A 22,131-nucleotide genomic window follows, 5' to 3' on the forward strand; every position below is an offset into this window, starting at 1 on the left:
ACATATCAGGATTTTTCCATCCCCTGAAGACTTTTTGCTTATTGTTAAAAGCCTTCCTGAAGCAGTGATTTATCCAAAGAAATACTGAGCTCTTCCTATATAATATTCTCTTCTTTCTTGTTTGGGATATTGATTTTGTCTAGGCAGGAGAACCTTGGGTTTCCATCAGGCTCCAGGATAACACCCTGGAGCTCCCCTGCCCAGGGACTCCCCTACATGTTGCATTTTCCAAAGGGAGAGCTGGAGCTGTCCTGGTTACTGAAGTGGCAGCAACTCTCAGCCACCTCTAAGAAAGACTTGACAACAGCCCCCCTCTGCCCTGTTAAGCACTTTTCCCTACTGCTATGCCACAGTTTTGTTACAAAGGCTGACCATCCATCCCATGAACCAGAGCTACTCCACTTGTTTTGGTCATTCTTCCATTTATTTAAAACTGATTAAAAGCATTAGCCTTGGTTGTGTGTTCAACAAGCTCACTACTCACCAAACCCAAGACAGAATCACCTATTACTGGCTGTCCTTTTATGGTTTTTTTCCTCCTAAACCAAATAATGATGCAGTTGTTGTATCTATGACTGTCTAAGACCTTCTGATTAGCAACAATTCTTCTGCAAGTAGACCTGATTATCTGTAGAGTGCCATAACAATAAACCCAACTGGAATATGTATCCTTTTAATATGAGAAACCTTCTTCAAAGGCAAATTCAACCCATGAATCCTTAGCAAGATTCTCAGTGCTGCCCTCACAGAACTTTCCATAATAAATGTAATTTTGATTAATCTGAAATTGGACAAAGCTGCATCTAGCTTTTCCTGTTTCCCAGCTGAGAAAGAAACCTACCTTCACCCATGAGAATCCAAAACCTGCTAGACTATTTCAAATTTCATTATATGCCACTGAGTTGAAAGCTTGCTTTGCCCCTTATGATTTAGACAACAGCTCTACCTAACCTGTGAGCATTCAAATGACTTCAAATAAAGACTTGAAACGGAGGAGGGCAGAAGAGATTCAACATGTTCCAAGGCCAATCATTTTTTCCAGTATATTATCACATGAACATTAAGGAAAAAAACCCCAACACCATCAAAAGAACAGATGAGGCAGCACTTATCTGAGGATTATTGCTCCTCGAGATTCAGGTCAAATTTACATCTTGCTTCTATCAAGCATTTTGTTTTGTTTTTTTCCTCATGTCTTCTACTTGCATGCTTGCCAATGAGGTGCAAAAGGTTAAAATTTACAGTGATTTTTACTACACCAACTTTTAAATAATGACAGATGTAGTCAGAAGCTTTGCACTTCTGTTTTTATTGTCCAGCCTACAACAGAGATGGAATGATGTCCCAGTGGCACCACTGAAAGCACAGAACACCTGTGTTTCAAGAGGGTTTCATGGGCTGTCACTCATTTTCTTTATTCTTCCCCAATTTTGTATGGTTGAAATGACCACAGCCAAAGCAGAGCAGCACTAAGTTGCCTTCCTCAACAGACCCAGCTGGGTTCCTGTGTTTCACCATCATCCCTAAACTACTTTAAAATAAAATAAAAATACAACAATAAATCAAATCCTGCAAGTTTCCCGTTACCAGAAAAGTACTGTCTAACCTTGTCCCCACCTCCTACCTCCCACTGATATTAAAGAGGTATACAAAGAAAGTCCTACCCAACAGAATGGGAATACGACTTCAAAAAAATTCACTAACTTAAATTTAATTTTAGATCTACAAGTGCTGCCAAGCACCACTTTATTTGTCAACAAAACATTTTGATTATTTGGCAGAACAAAGCAAGCTCCCTCCCTGCTAGTTCTACAGACAAATTTGGCACTGGTTAATTTGTATGTCTTCAGACATATGTCAAGTCTGAAGCTGTTTCAGGCTTTAACCCTGCAGAACTTCTCTGTTTTAAGTACTTGTTTTTCTTTAAGTGGGAACGGCAGCGAGCTAAAGCCAAGAAGGCATTTGGTCCTGCAAGGAAATGGTTAAAAATCAGACTCTGCTGATGTGTGCTTCTCTGATCCATTACATTTCTCGCAAGCTGAGCTAAGAGCTGAGCACCAAGTATCAACTGTAATATGATCCAAGAGTTTATGGAAAAAATAACTGCACATACCAAGCATGCACATTTAATAAGATTTTGTTTCCATTAAAATATTCAAGAAACACGATTTTTAAGATCTGCTTCTCTCTCTGACCGATTTTTAACGTTTCTCCTCCCCCTCCCCTAAATACACACCTCCTTTCCAAAAACCAAACCCTTAAAAAAAAAAAAAAAAAAAGGAAGAAAGAAAAAGCAGTCCTACTGCAGGGAAGAGAGGCTTGAAAAACAACTTTGATTGGCACTTGGCCTGACCCACAGAGGAAGAAAAACAGTTTTCGGACAAAGAGCGCAAATATTTGAGCTCATTGACTTACAGGCTTTCTTAGCATTTGCAAGAACCAACCTGGAGCAAAATGTGTTGGGAGAGATTGAATTAAAATAAAACCAAAACCGGCATCGCGTTCATCTTGGGCGCTCGGAGACTCGGCGCATTTGAACAGCTCAGCAATTTTAATTCATTTGCGCTGGACAAACAAAAAGCACCTCCACTAATGCTCCCCGAGAGGCAGATGTCGGCAGGGGGGGGTGCAGCCACTGCACCCTCGAGGGGCGCGGGGGGTCCGCAGGGAAGGGGCCGGGCATTGCGGGGATGTACTCTGCGGACCGGGGGGCGGGGGGCTGCCCATTCTGTGCTGCTTTTCTTACATTTTTAAAGCTCTGATCTCAAGATTCTCCCCCCCTTCCCCCCCCCACCCCGCACAAAGACTTGACGGATCGCGGGGATGAATTTCGCCGGTGGAATACGTGGATAATAAACTTTACGAGCGCGGCGGGGCCCCAGGTCAAGCCCCCCCCAATGCCGAGTGCCCCCCAGACCCTCGGGATGCAGGGGGGCAGCCTGGGACAAGCCTGGGCAAGTGACAGCCGTCCCAAGGGGATGGAGGCGATGGGGGCGCGGCACTTGGCACCCCTCGGCGCCCGTGGGTTCCCCTCGCCGTGCTCCCCCCTGCTACCCCCATCCCACACTCCCAGGCACTCTCCTCCTGGGAAGCCCCCACGCCACTGCCTCCTCCATCCCCCCGCCCCGCTGCTGCCCTATTGCCCACTTCCCCTCTGGCCACTGCCTCCGCACGCGTCCCACCCGCCAAGTCTCTGTCCCACTGCCCCTCGCTCCCCCAGTCCCCCCACAAACCTCTCCCGCAGCTCCCGCCGCCTCCGTGCGGGCGCCCCCCGATACCTGTCTCGGCACCTTCCGGCAATTGCCGCACACCCGGTACTGCCCGGCGGCGGCGGCAGCGGCGGCGGCGGCGCTGCCCACGGGTCCGGAGCCGAGGCGGTTCATGGTGGCGGGGACGGCGGCGACGGCCGGGCGGGACGGGGAGGCCCAGGACGCTCCGCGCCGCTCAGCTGCCCGCGCCGCCGGCCGCCCCCATCCCCGGCCGCGGCCCCAGCGCCCGCTCCGCGCCACCGCCCCCCGCACACACCCCCGCGGGCCCCGCCAATCCGCGCCGCCCGCCCCGCCCACCCCCGCCGCCACCGGCCAATCGCGACGGGCCGTCCGCCGCCGGCCAATGGGCAGCGCCCGCTCCGGCTCCCATCTCCGGGCAGCCTGCGAGAGGGGGCGGGGCGAAGGGCGTGACCGGCGCAGCGGAGAGGCGTGGCCAGTGGCGTCTCTGGGCAGCCTTGGGCAGAGAGGGGCGGGGCCCGCGACTCGGCGCGTGCTTCCCGCTGGCCAATAGGATGGTCGCCATGCAAAGCAGGCCCGGAGGCCACGCCCCCAGGGCCGGGGTCCGACGGCCGCCGTTGCCCCGGTGCCGCTCCCGCTCCCGCTCCCCCTGCGGCGCCCCCGGGGTCCCGGTGCGGGCACCGCGGGGATGAGGGACCCGCCCCCGCTCCCCAACCCGCCTGCTGACCCCCGGGGCCAGAGCCAGTCCCCGGCCATCGCCGTGCTCCTCGTCTTGAGATAGCCCGGCTCCCGGGGCGGGGGGCGAGCTGCTCTCGCTGCCAGAGCGGCGGGCTGCGCATGCAGGGACATGACTGCGCTGCTGCCGGGCGGAGCAGGATGAGCTGCGTGCTCTGGGGGAAGCTGGGAGCAGCCTGCGAGACTCTGTGTGTGTGTGTGTATGTGTGTGTTTCTGTGTGTGTGTGTCTGTTTGCCTCAGGTCGCCGGGATTGTTAGGGATGATGAGTCAGGTTTTCTAGGCTCCATGCTAATGCACGGAGATGGAGTGTATAATTAGGACAGAGGCAAATCTATTATCTGCAGCCTCGGAGAGCTGGAGTATGAACCACTTTTTTTTTTTTTTTTTTTTTTTTTTTTTTTGCATCACGGCATCACTGCAGTTTCCCTTGCCTGTGTGCTCTTTAGCTTTCAAGTGCGTGCAGAGGAGCTTCAGCATAAGTAGTCCCACCGACGTCAATAAAAGTTCATTAAATGTCGAGTGTTACATAACTCATATTTTTTAAGATAATGATATAGAAGTATTTTATTTTTTAATGGGAACAGAATGCTATTACTCTACAAAATTTCTAAGCAGATTTGGGATCTTTCACTGTTTTCAAGGTTTCTCTCAGAGAAAGACTTTTAAATCAGCTCCTTTTGCTTTGCCTGGCAATACTTTTTATTTTTGCAAAACGAAGCATTGTATGATTTAGTCAACTGGCTGGCCAAAAAGGGCACAATGCAATTAGTACTTTCCATATCTTAAAGGAGACTGATTGAACCTAGATCTGTCTTTGAGAACCACCAAAGTTTCTCAGATCAGACTTTGCTAGCAGAAGTAAAACCACATCCACAGAAACATTCTCCTTCTATCCACTTGAAATGGGATCTTTTCCTCAGGCAGAGCAGCCATCAACAGACAGACACTGTGGACTCCACTGTTGGGAATGCATCCAAATGTTACACTCACAGGCAGCCATACAAAATGCTTGGAGAGGAATACATGGAAGGGGGTTGGGTTCTTTTGTTTTGTTGTTTTGGGGTTTTTGTTCCCCCAAACAGTGTACTAGAAATGGCATCCCAACATGAGAAAGCAGCTTGTTTGCCTGAGTGCAGGTACTTGCTGTGCCATGTCAGAATCCCACACACGGCAGCATGGTGCTATTTAAACCACGGGAGAAGGGTAGCCAAACAGGTTCGTTTTCATCATGTAGTCTGAATGTAATTCTAAAATCTAAGTAAACTATGTGAATGATGTAAACAGCCTTTTCTTTCTTGCTGAACTTCATTATAATGTTATCTGAAACAGGAATGTTTAAAGGAAGCAGTAGAGGATCAGTGTTATTAAGCCACAAGCAAAGGGGAGTTTACTCTTCAGCTCAAGTAAGATCACTTTGAGTCATCTGCTGTTAAAGTGTCTGGTTCAAAACTCAAACCCATTGGCAATGATGGTAGCAGATACATTTGAAAAACAGATAAGAGAAAGATTTTGGCCGAGTTACTCCTAATATTTAAGATCAGAACATTTGCAAGTACTCAAATTTTGGTAATAGCATCCATTCGTTTATTTTATATCCACAGTGGCAAGTACATATGACTAAACATTCTTAGAAACCTGGTTGGGTCCCATTCCCCTGCTGAAATTGTTTCTGCCTTGAGTGACAACTTCAGATCTTTAGCATAGTCCATTAAACCCAGGAAAATTTTCCATTAGCCAGGTGTGAAAGTTAGGCTGACTTGTAAGGCAGTTTAAAATTAAAGATATTTGGTATCTAGTCTCTGTTCTGCCACAAACATCTTGTGAAAGAAAGCAGGACATGCATGCCTAGATGCTTAAGTATTTGCTTGACTAACCCTTAATTAAACAAGAAGCACTTAAGTACCTCTGTGGCTCCCAGTCTTGCCTTTCAGTACTTTAGTATCTGAGAAATGTCAAGAGAAATATAAACTTTGAAAGCGTTCCATTGTTTTTGGAAACAATACAGCAAATGGAAGTTGCCTAAAACCCTTTTATGCCTCCACGAAACATTCTATTGGATATCTTTTCTGGAGTTTATTTTCCCCCTCTGTGATTTTTTTTAAAATAAGGAGTTTTAATGCTAATAGAGATCAGGCGTACTTAACAGGGCCAATGCTTTCCCAGGACCAGTCCTAGAAAACTAGTGAATAGACTAGAGACAATATGGCAATTTTCAAAACACCTGAACTCCTTCTAGATGTCGTATTTGGAAATAAACTACTGGGCTCTGTGTGACAATGCTCCTGTAAAACACTGGTTTTGTGCTTTGTTTACAGCATCCATGGTGTCCTGCTACCTGCAAAGGCTTGTGCATGTGGGCCTGATTTTGAGCTTTTGGATTACTCCATTTTGAGTTAAACATGTGCATAAGTTCTCCAGAATAAAAGTCTGTTTTTGTATAAGCTGGTTTCTTGGTGAACATATCCACATTCTTGAAAGTTCTGCTTGTAAGCTTACTGCTCAAACAAAGTATGCAAAAATATCCAGTGCTCCCTTCACAACTGTCTGGCAGTTTTTATTATTCAACTGTACCTCACTTGCCATCCACTGCTGTGGATTTCCTTCAGTTTTTGCCCAGCTACTGAGTCATAAAGGAAAGCAGAATGCTGAAATTAAGAGGTACTTGAGTTCCAAGCAGCATGGCATCTTGACCTGCCCAAGAATTTTACAAAGATTGTCAGTTCTGTAAACCCAGTCAGTTGTCTCTGCTGAGCTCACCTAGACAGGCTGTGAACTATTGCTGTGCAAGGGTAAGTGGAGATTTTTTTTTTAATCTTGATGATATGGAGCACACTGTCTTGAGACCATCACATCCTTTCACAGAGATTTCTGACTTGCTGGGATAGATTTGCACAAGTGGTGACTGGTTTAAGTGGATTTTTATCATCAATGATCATAACTTTTGCAAAGTTTAAAAAACAAACACTGTGATGAAACAACAAGGCAGGAACAAACTTCCAAAGGAAGCAAGGATTACTCTGCCTCCTGAAATCATCAGATGCATTTTTGGCAGACCCATTACAGCCAGGCATGGACTGCTGCCCTTGCCATAGGAGTGGCTGAGAGGTGATGGCCTTTGCTAGAAGGTCAAATTTCTCCAAATGCCTTATGCAGCCTTCAAGTTAACATTGTTCAGACAGATTGGCTGAGAGACACAGGTGCTGCCTTCATCCCCCAGCATATACTCATGCTGTGTTTTAGCAGTGTGATACCAGCTTTGATCTCCTGCTGAGGCTTCAGGATTTCCACCTGGAATTTGGACAAATGCATCTCCACTGTCTTCCAGAGAGCATCACACCCAAAAACCATCTGCTGAACAACCATTCTGTAAGGGAGCACGGAGTGATAAACATACACTTTTTTCAAAACCAGTAAGAAGATGATCTGTAGATTGACTGCACTGACCACATTGTGTGTCCCAGAACAGTCAACCTGGTGGCAATGTGCTGTACAGGTGCTGTGGGGATGCTCACAAACTCTACATGCTCCTTCCCTAAATTATGCACCTACTCTACAAGTGTGCAGTGCTTTTGTTGTTCATACATTATTGAACAGCTTGATGCTTCCTGAAAAGGCTAGATTGACAAGATCAAGTGCTGTAAAATTCAACTCGTTATGCAGTGGAAACGTTTGTTATTCATAGACATCCAGCAGCTTGGAGAGAGAGGACAGGAGGGGGCAGCTCCCATGCAATAGCTCTGACTGGATTGCTGCAAGACTAGAAATCCCATACAAAATTAAAAGATCCTCAAGTTTTGCCCAGAAGCAAGAAGAGAGAGCACACCTGAGCACCCAGCTCTGGAGCCTTACCCAGCTCCCTGAGTGCCACGGTGAAGTGCTGTGATTAAATGAGCTGATTGACACATGTCACATGCCTTACATTTCATGACTCCATGAGTCATTCAGTAAAGCTGAACATGTATACACAAATAGATGTAGTTTCTTCAGGCCAAAAATCCAGCCCATTGACATTATGTCAAATGAGTGATAGCCCTGCCTTCGTTACCATAATTTTTGTTGCACTGTCCTAATATCATTTGCACAGCATTTGTATTATGTTGTTAGGGAAGGAAAGGAAGAGCAACAGGTAAAGTCTGTGCCCTGAGTGATGTTATGCACACTCTGACACTAAAAAATGACTTCTCATCCTTACTATTACACATCCTAATAATTGTGTGAGACAGGGAGATGTGATAGTTTGTGGAATTCTTCCTTGAGGGTGATGGTACACGCCTTTTCATTTGCAGGGTTTAATCCCTAACTAGATAAAGCACTTGAATTTATGTTTATCATAAGAAACAATTATGGCCTGGCCCAAGAAAACCTGAGTTCAGTGACCTAATAGGCCTTTTTAATATCTGATTTCTTTGACAGAAAACATTAAATCACTATCCAACCAAGAAACCTCTTCTCTCTCTCTTCATGTTCTTCTGTGGTTTGCATGATAATTCACTAAATGTATTTCAACATGTTGTTTACTTCAGTTCAGCCTTCTGAGACCACACTGGCCAGTGCTGCAAGCCCATAAATAGGGATCATCTGGAAAAAAATACTTTATGCTTCAAGTTAAAGTTGGAAATGTTTCAGCTAGTACAATTTTTGGGAGTGATACAGAGGGGAAAAGTATTAAATGGAAAAAATTGTATCTGAAAATCAGGACAAAGGCAGCCTAGTCTAATGCCCCACAAAAGGAGAATTGCAAGTAATCCCTTATAATGTATTCCTATAAATATTGATGGTAGTCCTACAAAACAGATTTAATGACAGCAGCAAGGCTACCTGTGGGGACAGAAAACGCTCTCCCCTCCAGGACTGGAGGTGGAGTTCATGGCGCAGACAGGGATGCCTGGGGACAGGCAGGATGCAGAGCAGGGACAAGTCTGGGTCTCAGCACTGCCTGCACAGCCACAAGGAAAGGCACCAGTTCCAACCCTGGTAAGGATGTGCCCGAGGTTTTGTGTGTCTGCATCAAAGCTGCAGTTGTGACATCTCTGTCAGATGTAAGTGTCCTCTGGCTCTGTGGACCAGCGGCAAGATTTCCTCAAGAAGACAAAAATGCTGTTGGCCTTTGGGTGGAAAATGGGCCTTTGGGTGGAAAATGGGAGCTCCTGCCTTGGCTCCCAGCTACAATGTGTATGACTGAAGAGCACAGCCTAACCACACCTCTGTAGGTCAGGCTGGACAAAACTCCTCCAGCTTTCCTTTTGCAGCCAGGATGCCATGAGGCCAAGAGTTCAAAAGCCAAGGAGCCAGAAGAGGGCAAGTAGGAGGCAGCTGGCTGGGGAAGAGAACTGGAACCTGGGGGTTTGCTGCCTGTTTCCTCCCACTGCTTTGGCTCAGTTTTGTGCCTGGCCAATGGAAAGCACACAAATGTCTTTGTCTGACTGAAAAGCTGTAAAGTTTCTCAAGCAGCAGAACTCGTCTGTTTGTATTTTGCAAATGAAACACTTGGTACAGCATGATGCCACATTAAGGATGGAGCTGATAAGTGAAATTAGCTTCCTGTTTTCACTGGCAAAATTATGGCTTTCATTATTTTCAAATACAAAACACAAATACAAAAAACCCAAAAACAGAACTAAGCAGCTTGTGGGATATGGCACATATTTTAGCTCCATTTCTCCTTGAAACTCATGAGATACTAACATAAATATGCTGGAAGATCAGGCTAAATTATGGCAGTGTTTTATTTCTTGTTTTTAGACAAAGAAGATCTAAAGTGCTGAAAAATATAAATCTGTTATGGACTTGGCTTATTTTTATTTTAAAAATGTTTTTACCCTATTTCATTATTTTTCCAATGGTTACACCCTGAAAAACCAGAGTGTCAGTGCAAGTGGGATTTTCTCAGAAGGTGCCACACTTAGAAGCAATTAGGCGTGTGAGTGGAGGCAGTTAGAACATGGGATCTTCCCCAGCAAAATCAGCAAAGTGCTGAAGGCTTGTTTGCATGGTGTGTTTTCTTCTTTCATTCATCTCTGTCTGGATGCTGGGGACGTTCTTGGACAGCAGAGGTGTTGAGATTCAGCCTTAAAGAAAGCCCCCTGCAGGGGAGTTGGCTGACTGAATCAGCAGCACAATTTGCCTGTGCAGAGCCTCACAGCCTGCTAACCTTGGCACTTCCCCCTCCCTCCCTCCTGCACAGCTAGGCGCGCCTGCTGCGATACACCGAAATGCAGCGAGCGGGATGGGACCGGCCATCTGGCACTGCAGAGCAGAGAAAAGGAGCAGCAGTTTCCTTGGACCAGCGTCAGCCAACTCCTTTCTGCTTCTGCCTCCTCTTGCCTGCTGGTTGTCTGCTGCCGGATGGAAATTCCTGACTCCTGCATGTAGATTTTTCTTTGAAGGCTCCCTGACCTATTTCAGCTCAGTGTTGCAGTAGACGTGAGCTCTATTTGTAATGTCAGGAAGGGGAGAGGGAGGGTCAGTCTGGAAGGAAAAAAAGGTGTAATCAGTGCACCTTGCTCTGCTGGTGAAACCCTGGCAGTCACTGCTGCAGTGCTGGGTCTCCTGAGCTGGAAATGGCAGAACCCAACTCCAGTTTGGGCGAATAAATTGATAATAACGTGAGTCATTGCATCTTGCTCTGCTAACTTCCAGATCTGTCTGGTATAACTGAACCTCAGGCAGACAGACCAGACTATTTGCTAAGGCCACTGAAGCATTTTTATTGATGAAGATTTGTGAGAATACTGGACAGTAGAAGCAGAGACTGCTTTATAGGTGATGTCTGTACAGCAGACATCACCTATAAAGCAGATGGAAAACATAAAAGGATTCTATTTCCACAGCAAGGTCATATCTTAAGAATTTTATTTGTCCTTATTTCTATTAAAAGGTCATTTTACAGGGAGAAATAACTTATTTTAGTCAGGTTGTATTGCTCTTGAACTTAACCTTCCTTTAGCTGGACTCTAAATCACTGGAGAGCATGGATTTTCTTGTATACAGACTTCAGAGCAGCTTTCTTTCTTGCATTTTTTGGCTCCCTTGTTTCAGAAAGAGTATGGACCACATTTTTCCCTGGCATAACTCCAGTCCCAGTCCTAGTACTCCTATTCTGAGAATGTTGGGCCAAATTCCCACTCCTTGTTTTGTCAATATATGTTCGGGTCAACTCTGCTATAACCACCGGAGTCATATATCATTAGCACTAATCTACTGCTGAGCAGAATGCAGCCCCCTCTGTAAATATCACTTTGGTGAAGGGAAGTAAGGAAAATAATACTGAATGTGGCCCTAAATGTATTACTTACTCTGTTGAAAGATCATTCACTCTTGGCTTAACTTATTTCAGGCATGACAGTCCTGGAAAAAATGTATATCTGTGAGCAGCATAAGACTCAATAAGAGTCAATAAGGCCCGGTGTTATGTGGTATTAATAAATGTATATTTGTGCTGAAGCATGCTAAACCTCAAAGGCTGGGTATAAATATCAATGTCTATTGAATTTCAGGAAGACATGGCTGGCGGTAACTACGCTCTAAGTCATTCTGCAATATGCAATCTGTGTTTACACAGTGGCTATTCATAGGCACATTCCTGCTGGTAGGCAGAGAATTCGCCTCTTTCTAGTCAGTTTATGAGAAGTGAATTTCTTCCCTTCCATCCCTGGCAGGATTGTTAGATTTCCTTTGAGTAAAGTAGCAGTGATGTGCTATTGAGCAAGTAACGCGTGAGCCCAAAGCGCTGGAGAAAGAGCGCTAAGCAGTGGATGAGGACAGCACTTGGCTAAAGGCAAAGGGGGTCCTGGTGCCCGAAGCAAGTTTCTGCAGCTGGTGGGCAAAGCATCTTCTGTGCAGACTGGGGATCCTCTGAACATCGGCAGCGACTTCTCTCTGCGATGAAACATGGCATTTACGCGTTTATTCAGAAAGCGCGTCGTAAGCGATGGCGACAAGTCGTACTGCAACAGAAGGATGTGGTTTCCAAGCGCTGTCTGTAACATGATTAAGCTCGGAGAGCAGAAGAAAGTGGTTGGTAACTGTTTGTCAGTGCGGTGAACAACTTGCAACTGTGCCAGGTAATTTTCTTGGTTGTGTTCTGAGCTGCCACATGCAGCTGTTATTAAAGCATTGCCAATTTGTTTGGCTGTGGGTGGGAGAGAGGGTCTCAAGCAAATAAATCACGTCTTTCGGTTTGCATACCTGGAGCTAGCTGTCCCAAAGCAAAGAAGCTGGCATTTAATATGAAAAAGGCTGGAAAAAATATTGTCTGATTAATAAAAAAAACAAGGCATGTCCTATCTGTAGCATGTTTTCCCCACTGGGATGAGGTTCGTGAGAGATTATTCAGAAACAAGAAGGGAGGCTGCTCAGCTGCTTTGGAGGCACCTGTCCGGGGTGGGCACCTGGGCACTGTGGCAGTAGTGAAAATCCTAAGTGCTAAAAAATCTGTCAACTTCCCAAGCCACCTGGTACCTGAGGCCAAGTCTCCACTGCCTCTGTGCACGAGGCTCACTGTTAAAACATGGCACAAGGGGCTGGGACAGCTGACTGCTGCCTTCTGGGACTGCTACAGACTTCTTGTGCCTTCTGTGTGAGAATTATTTTCTAGAGACACAATGCCCACTAGCACGCAACTTCATCATGAAAGGCAGACAGGATTTGTAATTCTGGGAAAGTGGATTCTCCTTTCCCATACCTCAGATTGCTTTGCAGGTCTTTAAGCTTTATATTTTTACAAAGGGGAGCATGATCTACTGGAGAATCTGACCCCATCTGCCTCCAGATATTCCTTTCCAGAGCTTCCTGAAGGATATGGAGATCCAGTCCTGTAAGATGCTACATGAATGGTGAAAATAAAAATCCAGAAAGAACAGTTATTTGTGGAGTTGTCAAAGAAAAGTGTCTGTACTAGATAAGATGCAGAGAAAGTAAAACAGGAAAATACTCGTACTGAAGACAAAGCTGATGTGGCTGCTGAACTCTTGATAATAACAGGAAGGGGAAGAACTCAACAGATCACACACAGCGTGTCTGAAGTTATCTGAGTGATAGAAGGAAGTTTTATTCTCCTCGCCAAGAAAGGCAGTGTGACAGTTTTAATATGAGCTCATTTTCTTCTGCTATCCAGAGTTTTCTCTCAGTTGATGCTGAAATGATTAGCCAAGTTGGGGTTTCCTAGGAGAGCTACGAGGCATGGGGGGACATTTGCCATCTAATTAGCTGCCACTGGTTAGTGCAGGGAAAAAGTTGAGCAGCAGCTTCTCTCTCCCCCTCAGCGCCATGGTTGCATCCATCTCTGAAAGCTGGGGTGCTGTCAGAAGAGCAGAATATTTCTGGTCTTGAGGAAGCCAAGGCATGGCCATAACCTGTACTGGAGCATGGTGCCCAGACTGACAATCTTGTGTTTCCTAGGGTTTGTACTGACACACAGGACAGTGGTGTGCTGGAAGTGATTCATGAGCAGAGCCAGTTATCTTCCCTCTTCCAGCCCTTGAGCAGAGCCAGTGAGCAGCACCATGAGCCTTAATCCCATCCTGTTCCTTGAGAGGACAAATACCTATCTGAGAAGAGCCCATAGGAAGGCAGGTAGGTCCTGGGCCTCTGAGTTTTCCTGCATGCCTTGCCTAACTGCTGCAAAATTTCTCGGGGACTTGGAGTTAAGGTGATCTATTCCAATGCCACGCTTCCCATGAGAACTGCAATGGCCACCATTTTTTGGCATGTTTTACCGATCTGCAAAGTTTACATTTGGACCTGAACACACGTGCAGCACAGCAATGGTGTGACGGGGTTTCCAGCCCCACGTCCCATGCACTGCAGCTGAAATCAGAAATGGACAAACTCTGTGCAGCAGCATTATGGGCATGGGGTGGGCTTGCATTTTCCCACACAATCTGTTGTGTTACCATGCCTTGCCCTCCATCTCCTAAGAAGAGGTGGGTGCTGTGGGCTCCTCACACCACTGAAGGTATTGGCAAAGGTTTGGGGTTTGCTGAAGAGCTACTAAAAACTGCTGGCTGAAGTCAGTTGCTGGTGGTATAATGAAAACCAAAGGTAGTGTGCATCTAGGAAAATATCCTGAGCAGCATCAGGAGATTTGCATAAAGTTCTTGCACATATATGCATTGGAAGGAAGAAATCCTCAAATATTTGTGTTTACTGCTCTCTTTTGCACTTCTGTACATGAAGGCCCACAGCAGACTTGCAGCCTGGGGTGGTAAGCAACTTTCCTCTTTGATTAAGGAGCTAAAAAGTAGAAAACAGGAAGACCCTCCAGAAGTCAGGACAGGCACTCTGCCATCAAAGGCAGCATTCAAATGACTCTGTAATCAAAACTGTACTTCCCAGCAAGTGAGGTCGCAGCAGTGAATTTGAAAGAAACTGCAGGAAGAACTGGACATTTTAAGCAAACTTTGCTGTTTCTAGGTCTCCTGTAGCTTATCCAAATGGCCCCGGCTCCGAAGGTTCCTCATGGCCAGAGGCTGCAGCGCTCTGAAGCAAGAGTCCTGACGGTAATTGCAGAGGTCAGGCAAGTGCAAGGCTTTTGGCTTTTGGCTGGTGAAAATGGGACTCTCGAGCCGCAGATGAGAAACAGTGATACTGAAACTTCATCTGAGACAATCGCTACCAGGAAGATGAAACCAGCAGTTAAGGGTGTCGGTGTGAAATGAGGCAGCCAGTCAAAGAGGCGCGTTGGCTTCAGGCACCTATGAACAAAAGGCTGTTTCATGAAGACGATGCCCTGGGAACAGTGCTGGTGGGGGGAGGGGGGCAGAAATCAAAGAGTGGGCAAAAAATAAGGTGGCTGGATATCAGTGGACAGGGTGACTCCAAAGACTGCCAGTCCTCCCAGCTGAGATGAATGGTTTCTTTCTATTTACGTAGATCTGTATGCAGAAAAACATTATAACTATGATCTAAGCAGAGTCACAGACATTTTGGCGCCTGGGCTGGTTCCTTCCTCCCACTCCAACGAGCAGGGCTTGACCCGAGTGGTGAAACGCATCCCGCAAGCCCCGTGCGTGTCATCCCGCGCCATGCCGAGCTCTGGGAGCAGCACGGCCACCCTCCGCCTGCCACTTCATCCTCTGCCTCCTCTCGGGGGTCTGGGGTGGCCACATCGCTTGGGGGAGGTGGTGTGGGCAACACATCCCCCCTGCCCACCAGTGCTGCAGACCTCTGCCACATCCACACCTTTACAAGGCATCCCTGCGAGCGTTCCACTTTGAATCCAACCAAGCCAACAGAGGCTCAGTCGCCATCCCAAGCTGAGCATGTGCTGGAGAGCTCTGGGAGCAGCCAGCTGAGTCATAAGCCAATCCAGCAATTCCTATTCAAAGGCTGCTGTCTCTGCCCTTGTGGAAAATGCATTTATTGTTTTGGTTTTTTGCTTCTTTGTGCTAAGGTTCAAGCAGTGCTTTACTTGTTATTGCATGTAATGGTTTGTACGCAGCGCACCAGCCCAGCCAGGGCTGATGCCAGGTTGCAGCAGTGCTGGGACTGAGCAGGTGCCCTTTGTGGAACACAGCACAGCTGTGGCTGGCACGGTGGAGCTGCACTGGGCACCCCCTCAGCATCAGAATAAATGGGAAACTCAGGAACTACCAAGCTGAGATGGGTCTGAGCACAAAGCTACCAAAGTGAGCCATGTGACTTGCTTGCCTCAAGACTGAATTTATTGAAATACTTACTTACCTCAAGATTAAGTTTATAAAATTGTTTGTAAGTTAATTTTTTTTCTCTCTGCAGTCTCTAGGTGTAATATGTTACTGGATGAGATCTGAGGAAGGTCTCATCTCCTCTCTTCCTTCACAACTCTGCCTGCAGGCTGGACTTTGCCACAGGTTCCGGGACTCTACAGCAAGTAATTTCACCTCTCACCTTGGGAGGGGTGATTCCAGAAATCTAGTTTCACGTTTTATTCATGCAAATGAACAAATGGGAGGCATCTGGCTATGGACTGGAGCTCTGCCTCTGGGCTTCCCACCTGTCCCCAGTGCATTGCACTGTGCTCAGCCCTTGGGGGTGGTGATTGCCTCCCCAGAACCTCTCCAAAAGATCCATGTGTGAGGTGGCCTTTGGGCACTGTCACCTTGCTGGCATGGTGTACGTGCACCCTCCACGGACCCCCAGCACTGACCCCAGCTGCTTGGTGGTCGCTCCTTGTCACCCACCCTGGGCAATCTGCATCACCTGCTGGCCACCAGGGTTCTAGGAGGAGAATTAAATAAAGATGCACATTGTTATAGGCAGAATAATGACCCATTATCTCCATTTTAGTGGCAGGCTAGCAGGACACCACACTCCATAAGAAGCTAGCCATGGAATCAACAACAATAAAATAGAAAGTCTATGTTTCCTCCTTGCCAGCCCCTTTTCTTGCTCCCTGGAGGGCTGCCCTGAGCAGCACATAGGGAGCAGGCAGATTTTGGCTCAGCAGTGCTGTTTGGAGGAGGGGAGGAGTGCTGGGCCGCCAGCATCGTGTGCGGCAGAGTGCAGAGAAGCTTTGGGCTGGCCTGATGAAAAGGGTGAAAAACCCCACTGACAACCCCACAGCCTTTGAATGGCAGCATCCTCCTTTGTAAACAGAATATGCAGATATATTATAGAACTCCTGGTAAATTAACTGTTTTTCCATACTGTTAAAACATGGTCATTAAATGTTTGCTTGTCTAGTGCCTTTGCAACAGCAGCATTTTGACTCTCCGTTGCTTTTACTGTTGTGGCTATGTCATTTGTGCCCTTTCTGTGTTACTGCCATTCTGCTAACACCAAATGTTAAAAATAACACCACCTCACCTCTGCATATTTTCTTAAGTATGAATTATTAGTGTGTGCATTTTCAAGCTTGCCTGAAAATCTACTTTTCTTTTAAATGAAAAATTAATTTAGTGCAACATCCCAAGAAAGGATATTTCATCACAGCCTCCAAATATGCAGACCTTCAGTAAATCCCCAAGAACTGGCAACACTGGCAGTGCCAAGAGGCACAAATCAGGCTGACAGCTCTGGTTTAGTATGCATTGTACAAACACAATGGAACTCATCTGCCCGCTCACAAGCTGTAGAGATAAATGCAAAAGGATTGGAATGGAAAAGGAAGCACAAGAAGATGAAGTGACGGGCACAGGTCACAACACAGGTCATGGGCACAGCTGAGAGCTGAACTTTTGAGTCTGTCTTTCTAAAGTGGTGCACTCTAGAAACAACTTGATTTGACTGTACTCTTACTTAGGCTGTGCTGTGAGCTCTCTCCCACCAGCAGAAAAATCAATTGCCAGCAGAGACGCTTTTTAGTCGAGGGTATCACACAGGATATACCAGTGATACTGCAAAATCATCATCTAAAGGGATGGTATCCAACAAGTGAGACAGAGATTTTGAGGAGAGGTAGTTTTGTAACAACCACTGCTACGAGAAGCCCTTGTTGTTCCTGTCTCTGCTTAGTTATTGCAAATAAAGGTGTTCAAATGTCTGCTTTTATTGAATGTATGCAACAGTAGCACTTTGCTGCCAGCTACTCTGGTTGGTTTCTGGTGGCTTCTGCTGTAGCTGTTGATACATAGAGGATGGTGAGGGACAGAAATGCTTCACAAAGTACTTAGAGGTTGATGCAGTTACCCTGCTTACTCTCTGCACTTGTCCATCACACAAGAATGAGGTAGGATTAAAAAAAAAGGTGCTTGGGCCACTTCAAAACTGAATTTATATTAAAAAATAATGCCTCAGGCTTTCTTTCAAACCAAACTGCATCTTCCTTTTTGGTTCATACCTTCCTTTTGCCACCTGTTTCATAATGCTACTGCAAGAACCCCTGTTTGGCACACAAAGCTGATCTCCTGCCCTTGTCCATCACTATTCTTGAGCCAAATTCCTTGGCCTGTTTTGACGTTTACAGTGCCCCACATAAGGGTTCAAGGAATGAACAAACATTTTCCTCTCAGGAGTTCAGCCTGTGTTTGCACAGGCCCATGGACAATTCTTGGGCATTATTCAGCTCACCTAAGCCCAGCAGACACTTGAGGCCACCCTTGGTAGCCATGCTCCAGCCATGGGTCTGGCCGGGAAGGAAACCCAAATCTTGGTGTTGGTGAGTCTTGTTTTGGCATAGGCAGGAGAAATCAGAAGCCACAGTGCAGTGCAGACTGTATTCATTGTCACTTACTGGCCTGAGCCTTGGTGGCCTCACTTCAGTAGGAGGTCACACAGGCTGGTGATGGGGGCGTGAGTGGTGTGGGTTTTAACTGATATGCAGGACACTGATATGGGATGAACAGCAGAGAGTCCCAAGCACTGCTCTACCCAAAGGGGGATGAGCAGCTGAAATCCTCCATCCATTTAATAAATGGAAGATCTTCAGCCAGCCCCCTGCACCTGGCCTGACTGCCCCAGCCCTGCTGGAGGGGGTGAGCATTCCGGACGCTGCAGGAGCTTAAGGGAGCCCCCAGACAGCCAACCTGGCTGCTGTCTCAAGTCTGTCCTCCCATTTCCCACTCTGAGTTCTAGTTCCTGTCCTTTTTGAGATCCCAGAACAGCCCTTTGTCAACTGCAGTAGTTATTTATAAAGACAAATGATATTAGGAAAGAGCTTGATATCTTTTAAATTGCATCTGATGAAATCTGCTTGCAATGGCCACATGTGTGAGAAAGTCCTTTTGGCTCCCTTGGAGCCTTTTGGCTCGCAGTGCTGGGCCCATACATCACAGCCACTCCATTATCCCTAGCTTAGGGCCTTCATCTTCAAGTGGAGAAGTCCCTGCCCTCTCAGCATTCATGAACCCTTTGTCCAGTTCATCCCATGTTCAACCCAAAGCTGGTGCTTTGGCCACTGAAACTGGCAGTGACTAACTCGTGGCACAAGGCTAAAGCTGGAAGGCTCAGAATTTTGTTTCTTACATGTGAGAAGTATCCAGCATTCTTCTAAAGTCAGTAAGAAACATTCAGGTGACTTTACCTTGCCTTGATTCAGGCCTCAGATTTGAAATTAATTTTTGAGCCAGTCCCATTAGCATCCAATGAGGGATGTACTTTGTCCAAGCTGACCATCCTCACCTCAAACACAGACCTGGGAGGAGAGAGAGGTAGAAAAAATAATAAAGTGAATATAACAGAAGTAAATCAATATGAAAAAAATAAGTGTTCCATCTTAATTTCAGACATTATTAGAAATGACATAACATGAAGAGGTGAAACTGTTTCCCTCACAGGCAGCCTACAGACAACCCAAAGATTACCATGCTGTTAAATCTGTTCGTGTTCTAATAATGCCAAAGAAGCTCAAATGGAAATGGAGCCCCATTTTCCTTTGTGCTTTCCAAAGCCAAGGTTTTTCCTGCACTGTCTCCTTGCCCCATGTTCCAGGGTGGTGAGCTGTAAAACAAGGTGCCTGTGTTGCTTGGTGGATGTTCCTGTGCTCCCTTGGTGCCAGAATGGGCAATGGCTGCACCCATGATGACTTGAGCCAGCAGGAGACAAATCTCTTTCCTAGACGTCCTTATTGCTGCATCTCAGTTAATTTAAGTGAAATTAATGTGTATTATTACACTTAATCCCCTAGTTGCTCCAACCTGCAAAAATTCCTGTGAAACTTGAGGCATGGCTCAGAGTTAGCTTTCCAAAGTGGCAGGTACCAGCGAGTTTCATTGCTGCTTGGTGGATTTGGGAATGCAAGATGATTGGGAAATGATGAGCACAGATGCTCTGTATAAGTGGAAGATAGGATTAGTGGCATCCAATTTTGGTAATCTGAGTGGCACATTTTGGTGGCCCGTCTCCTCTGGTCACCTGCAGAAGCAGGAGTCCTCAGCAGATGGTTTATCCCTGCTGTTTCAGATGCTCAGGACCATGAGAGTCACTGTTTCTCTCTGTGGATTTGGAGGGCTCATGGCAGGTTACTTGTCCTGCAGCACCATCACTGCCCCCAGACACTGAGGGGCATGAAGTGACTCTCAGAACAGCTGCTTAAATTTGTGCCAGACCACACCAGGGGAAAGAGTAACGAAATAGAGCTGTGCTGGCCAGACCTAAGAAGCTGGGCTGGTTCTCTGCTGATGTGGAAACAGAATCTGCTCTATTGTTCCTATCCTGGGCTGTGAGCAAGGGCACACACTGTGCTCTGCCTTTGCAGAGCAGGTTCAAGGGCTCCATTTCCTGCTCACCTTACAGTTCTATAGATAAACATCTGCACTTTTCTAGGCTGAGAGTGCTAAAAGCAAATGCCACCCCTGCTCAGCTTTTCAGATGGTTGACAAAGCACTGTGAAGGTCCAAGTTTTATTTGGAAATGAAAAGATCTTTGTACCAAACAGAATATAGCTTGTGTGCTGCTGAGACCTACAGTCACTAAGAGCAAGCACATCTGCTGATGCAACCTAATTGCTGTTTTGATTGCCCAGCCATGACGGGGCATAAAAATATTGTCTGTCTACAAAAAAAGAATAAAACCTCACTTGACCGTTTTGTGCCCAAATACCTTGGCACCCAGCCCTGCCGAGCTGGAGTTGGGCAATCTGAATTCAAAAATTTCCCAGTGGAACCAGCGCCTAACAATACAAAGCTGTGCCTGTCTGACTGGATGGGCTATTTTCATGACTCTGAATAAAAATCACGTCTAGAGCACTGCACGTTCCTGTGGGGGCTGTGCAGGCAGGCGGGCACACTGGCCTGTGCCCGGGAGCTTTCCAAGTTAAGTAGGTAGAGAATGAGCCACTGTTGAAAGGCAGTCTCTCAAGGCTTATGGGCTTGCTGCTGGACTGTGGACAAGGATCCTTACAAAACATCACTAAGAACATTTCTGAAGCAACATGGCAGGGCTGGAGATAATACCCAAGTAGGAGAGACCACATCTGCTTAGTGAAAGAAGTTCCTGACTCTTGTGGGAAACAGGAGAGTGGCCTCCTCAAATTTAGGTATAAATCACAAGGATGTCTCATTTTCACTTATTTTGATGAATACCAGATGTTGTACCTAACCCTGCTGTCTAACAGGACAGCTTTTTCACAGGTTACACCAGCATGGCTGACCCTAACTTTGCTCCTCCCTGCCCCTAGTAATGTGGACACTGCAGAGCCCCAGTTCTGTGCTGGGGCTGGTTGGTACCAGCTGGCTGGACTGGGATGGAGGGGGGACCCTGCCACAGCCAGCACAGCCCTGCAGGGTGCTGCTCCAGGGCAAGTTTCCTGGGCCAAATCCAGCCTCCCACAGCCCAGCTCTTCTGGACTTACCTGGTTACAGGAAGTGAATAGAAGGGAGCTGGGGTAGGAATAAGCCACAGAAAAATAGAAAAATAGAATTCTTTGCATTGCCAAGTCCCCTACTACACATGTCCCCAGTGCCACATCTACACATCACTTAAGTACCTCCAGGGGTAGTGACTCCACTACTTCCCTGGACAGTCTGATCTAATGCTTTCTTTTTGGTCAAGAAATTCTTCCTGATACCCAAACTAAACCTCCTCTTGTGCATCTTGAGGTTATTTCCCCTTATGCTATTGTTTGCTGCTCAAGAAAAGAGACTGATCCCTACCTCACTACAACCTTCTTTCACAGATCAATAAGATCTCTCCTCAGCCATGTTTTCTCCAGGTTAAACAACCCCACTTCCTTCAGCCACTCCTGGTCAGAGCTGTGCTCTATAAACTTCAACAGCTTCATTGCTCTTGCAGAGAAAGAGATTGATCTTTCCCTCCCATTAAAAGGGGTATTGATTGATCTGCCCATTTAATAGGCTTCACCTGCTAAACCCCAGCTTGCAGCCTGTCTCTGCCTCTTCAGCCAGCTCCTCATACCAGTGCTTTTGTGTTTTTCTTCCTCCGTGTTGGAACCTTTCAAGTTTTTCTTTAAAGACTGAACCAAGTGATTTCAACCAGCTGCCAGCCCAGCCCTGTACCAGTGAGGGGCTCCCAGCTGTTACCTGGCTTGGCATTGCAGCATATGAAATCCCTGAGATCCTCTTCCCTCAATACAAAAATGTCAGACTGGACTAAGACTTTTTAATGTGGGGTTGTTTGTTTGTGTGTTTGTTTGTTGAGGTGGTTTTGTTTGGTTGGGGTTTTTTTCTTATTTCTTTTTTTCTTTTTTCCTTTTTCCCCTCAAATTCCTCTTGGGCACCAGTGTGTTTTACACGCTTGCTCAGAGAGAAGCTGCTGTGCAGCAGAGTCAAGCTGTTGCAGAGCTCTGACTGC

The 22,131-nt window shown here is 46.6% G+C and overlaps 1 protein-coding gene across 2 annotated transcripts in view; it reads right to left on the reverse strand.

Annotated features, from left to right (window-relative positions):
- Positions 1 to 3,506, reverse strand: part of SESN3 (sestrin 3) — a 44,737-nt gene extending 41,231 nt beyond the window's left edge. The window contains exon 1 of one of the 2 annotated variants that reach the window (XM_030235180.2): positions 3,279 to 3,506. In XM_030235180.2, coding sequence (XP_030091040.2) covers positions 3,279 to 3,383 — 105 coding nt within the window. In that variant the 5' untranslated portion in view covers positions 3,384 to 3,506. Of the gene's footprint in view, positions 1 to 3,233 lie in introns of both variants that reach the window. The other variant, XM_030235181.2, reaches the window with a different exon arrangement.
- Between the last annotated feature and the right edge of the window lie 18,625 nt (positions 3,507 to 22,131).

Source organism: Serinus canaria, chromosome 1 (assembly GCF_022539315.1).
Source record: "Serinus canaria isolate serCan28SL12 chromosome 1, serCan2020, whole genome shotgun sequence".
In the NCBI taxonomy this organism is placed as follows: domain Eukaryota; kingdom Metazoa; phylum Chordata; class Aves; order Passeriformes; family Fringillidae; genus Serinus; species Serinus canaria.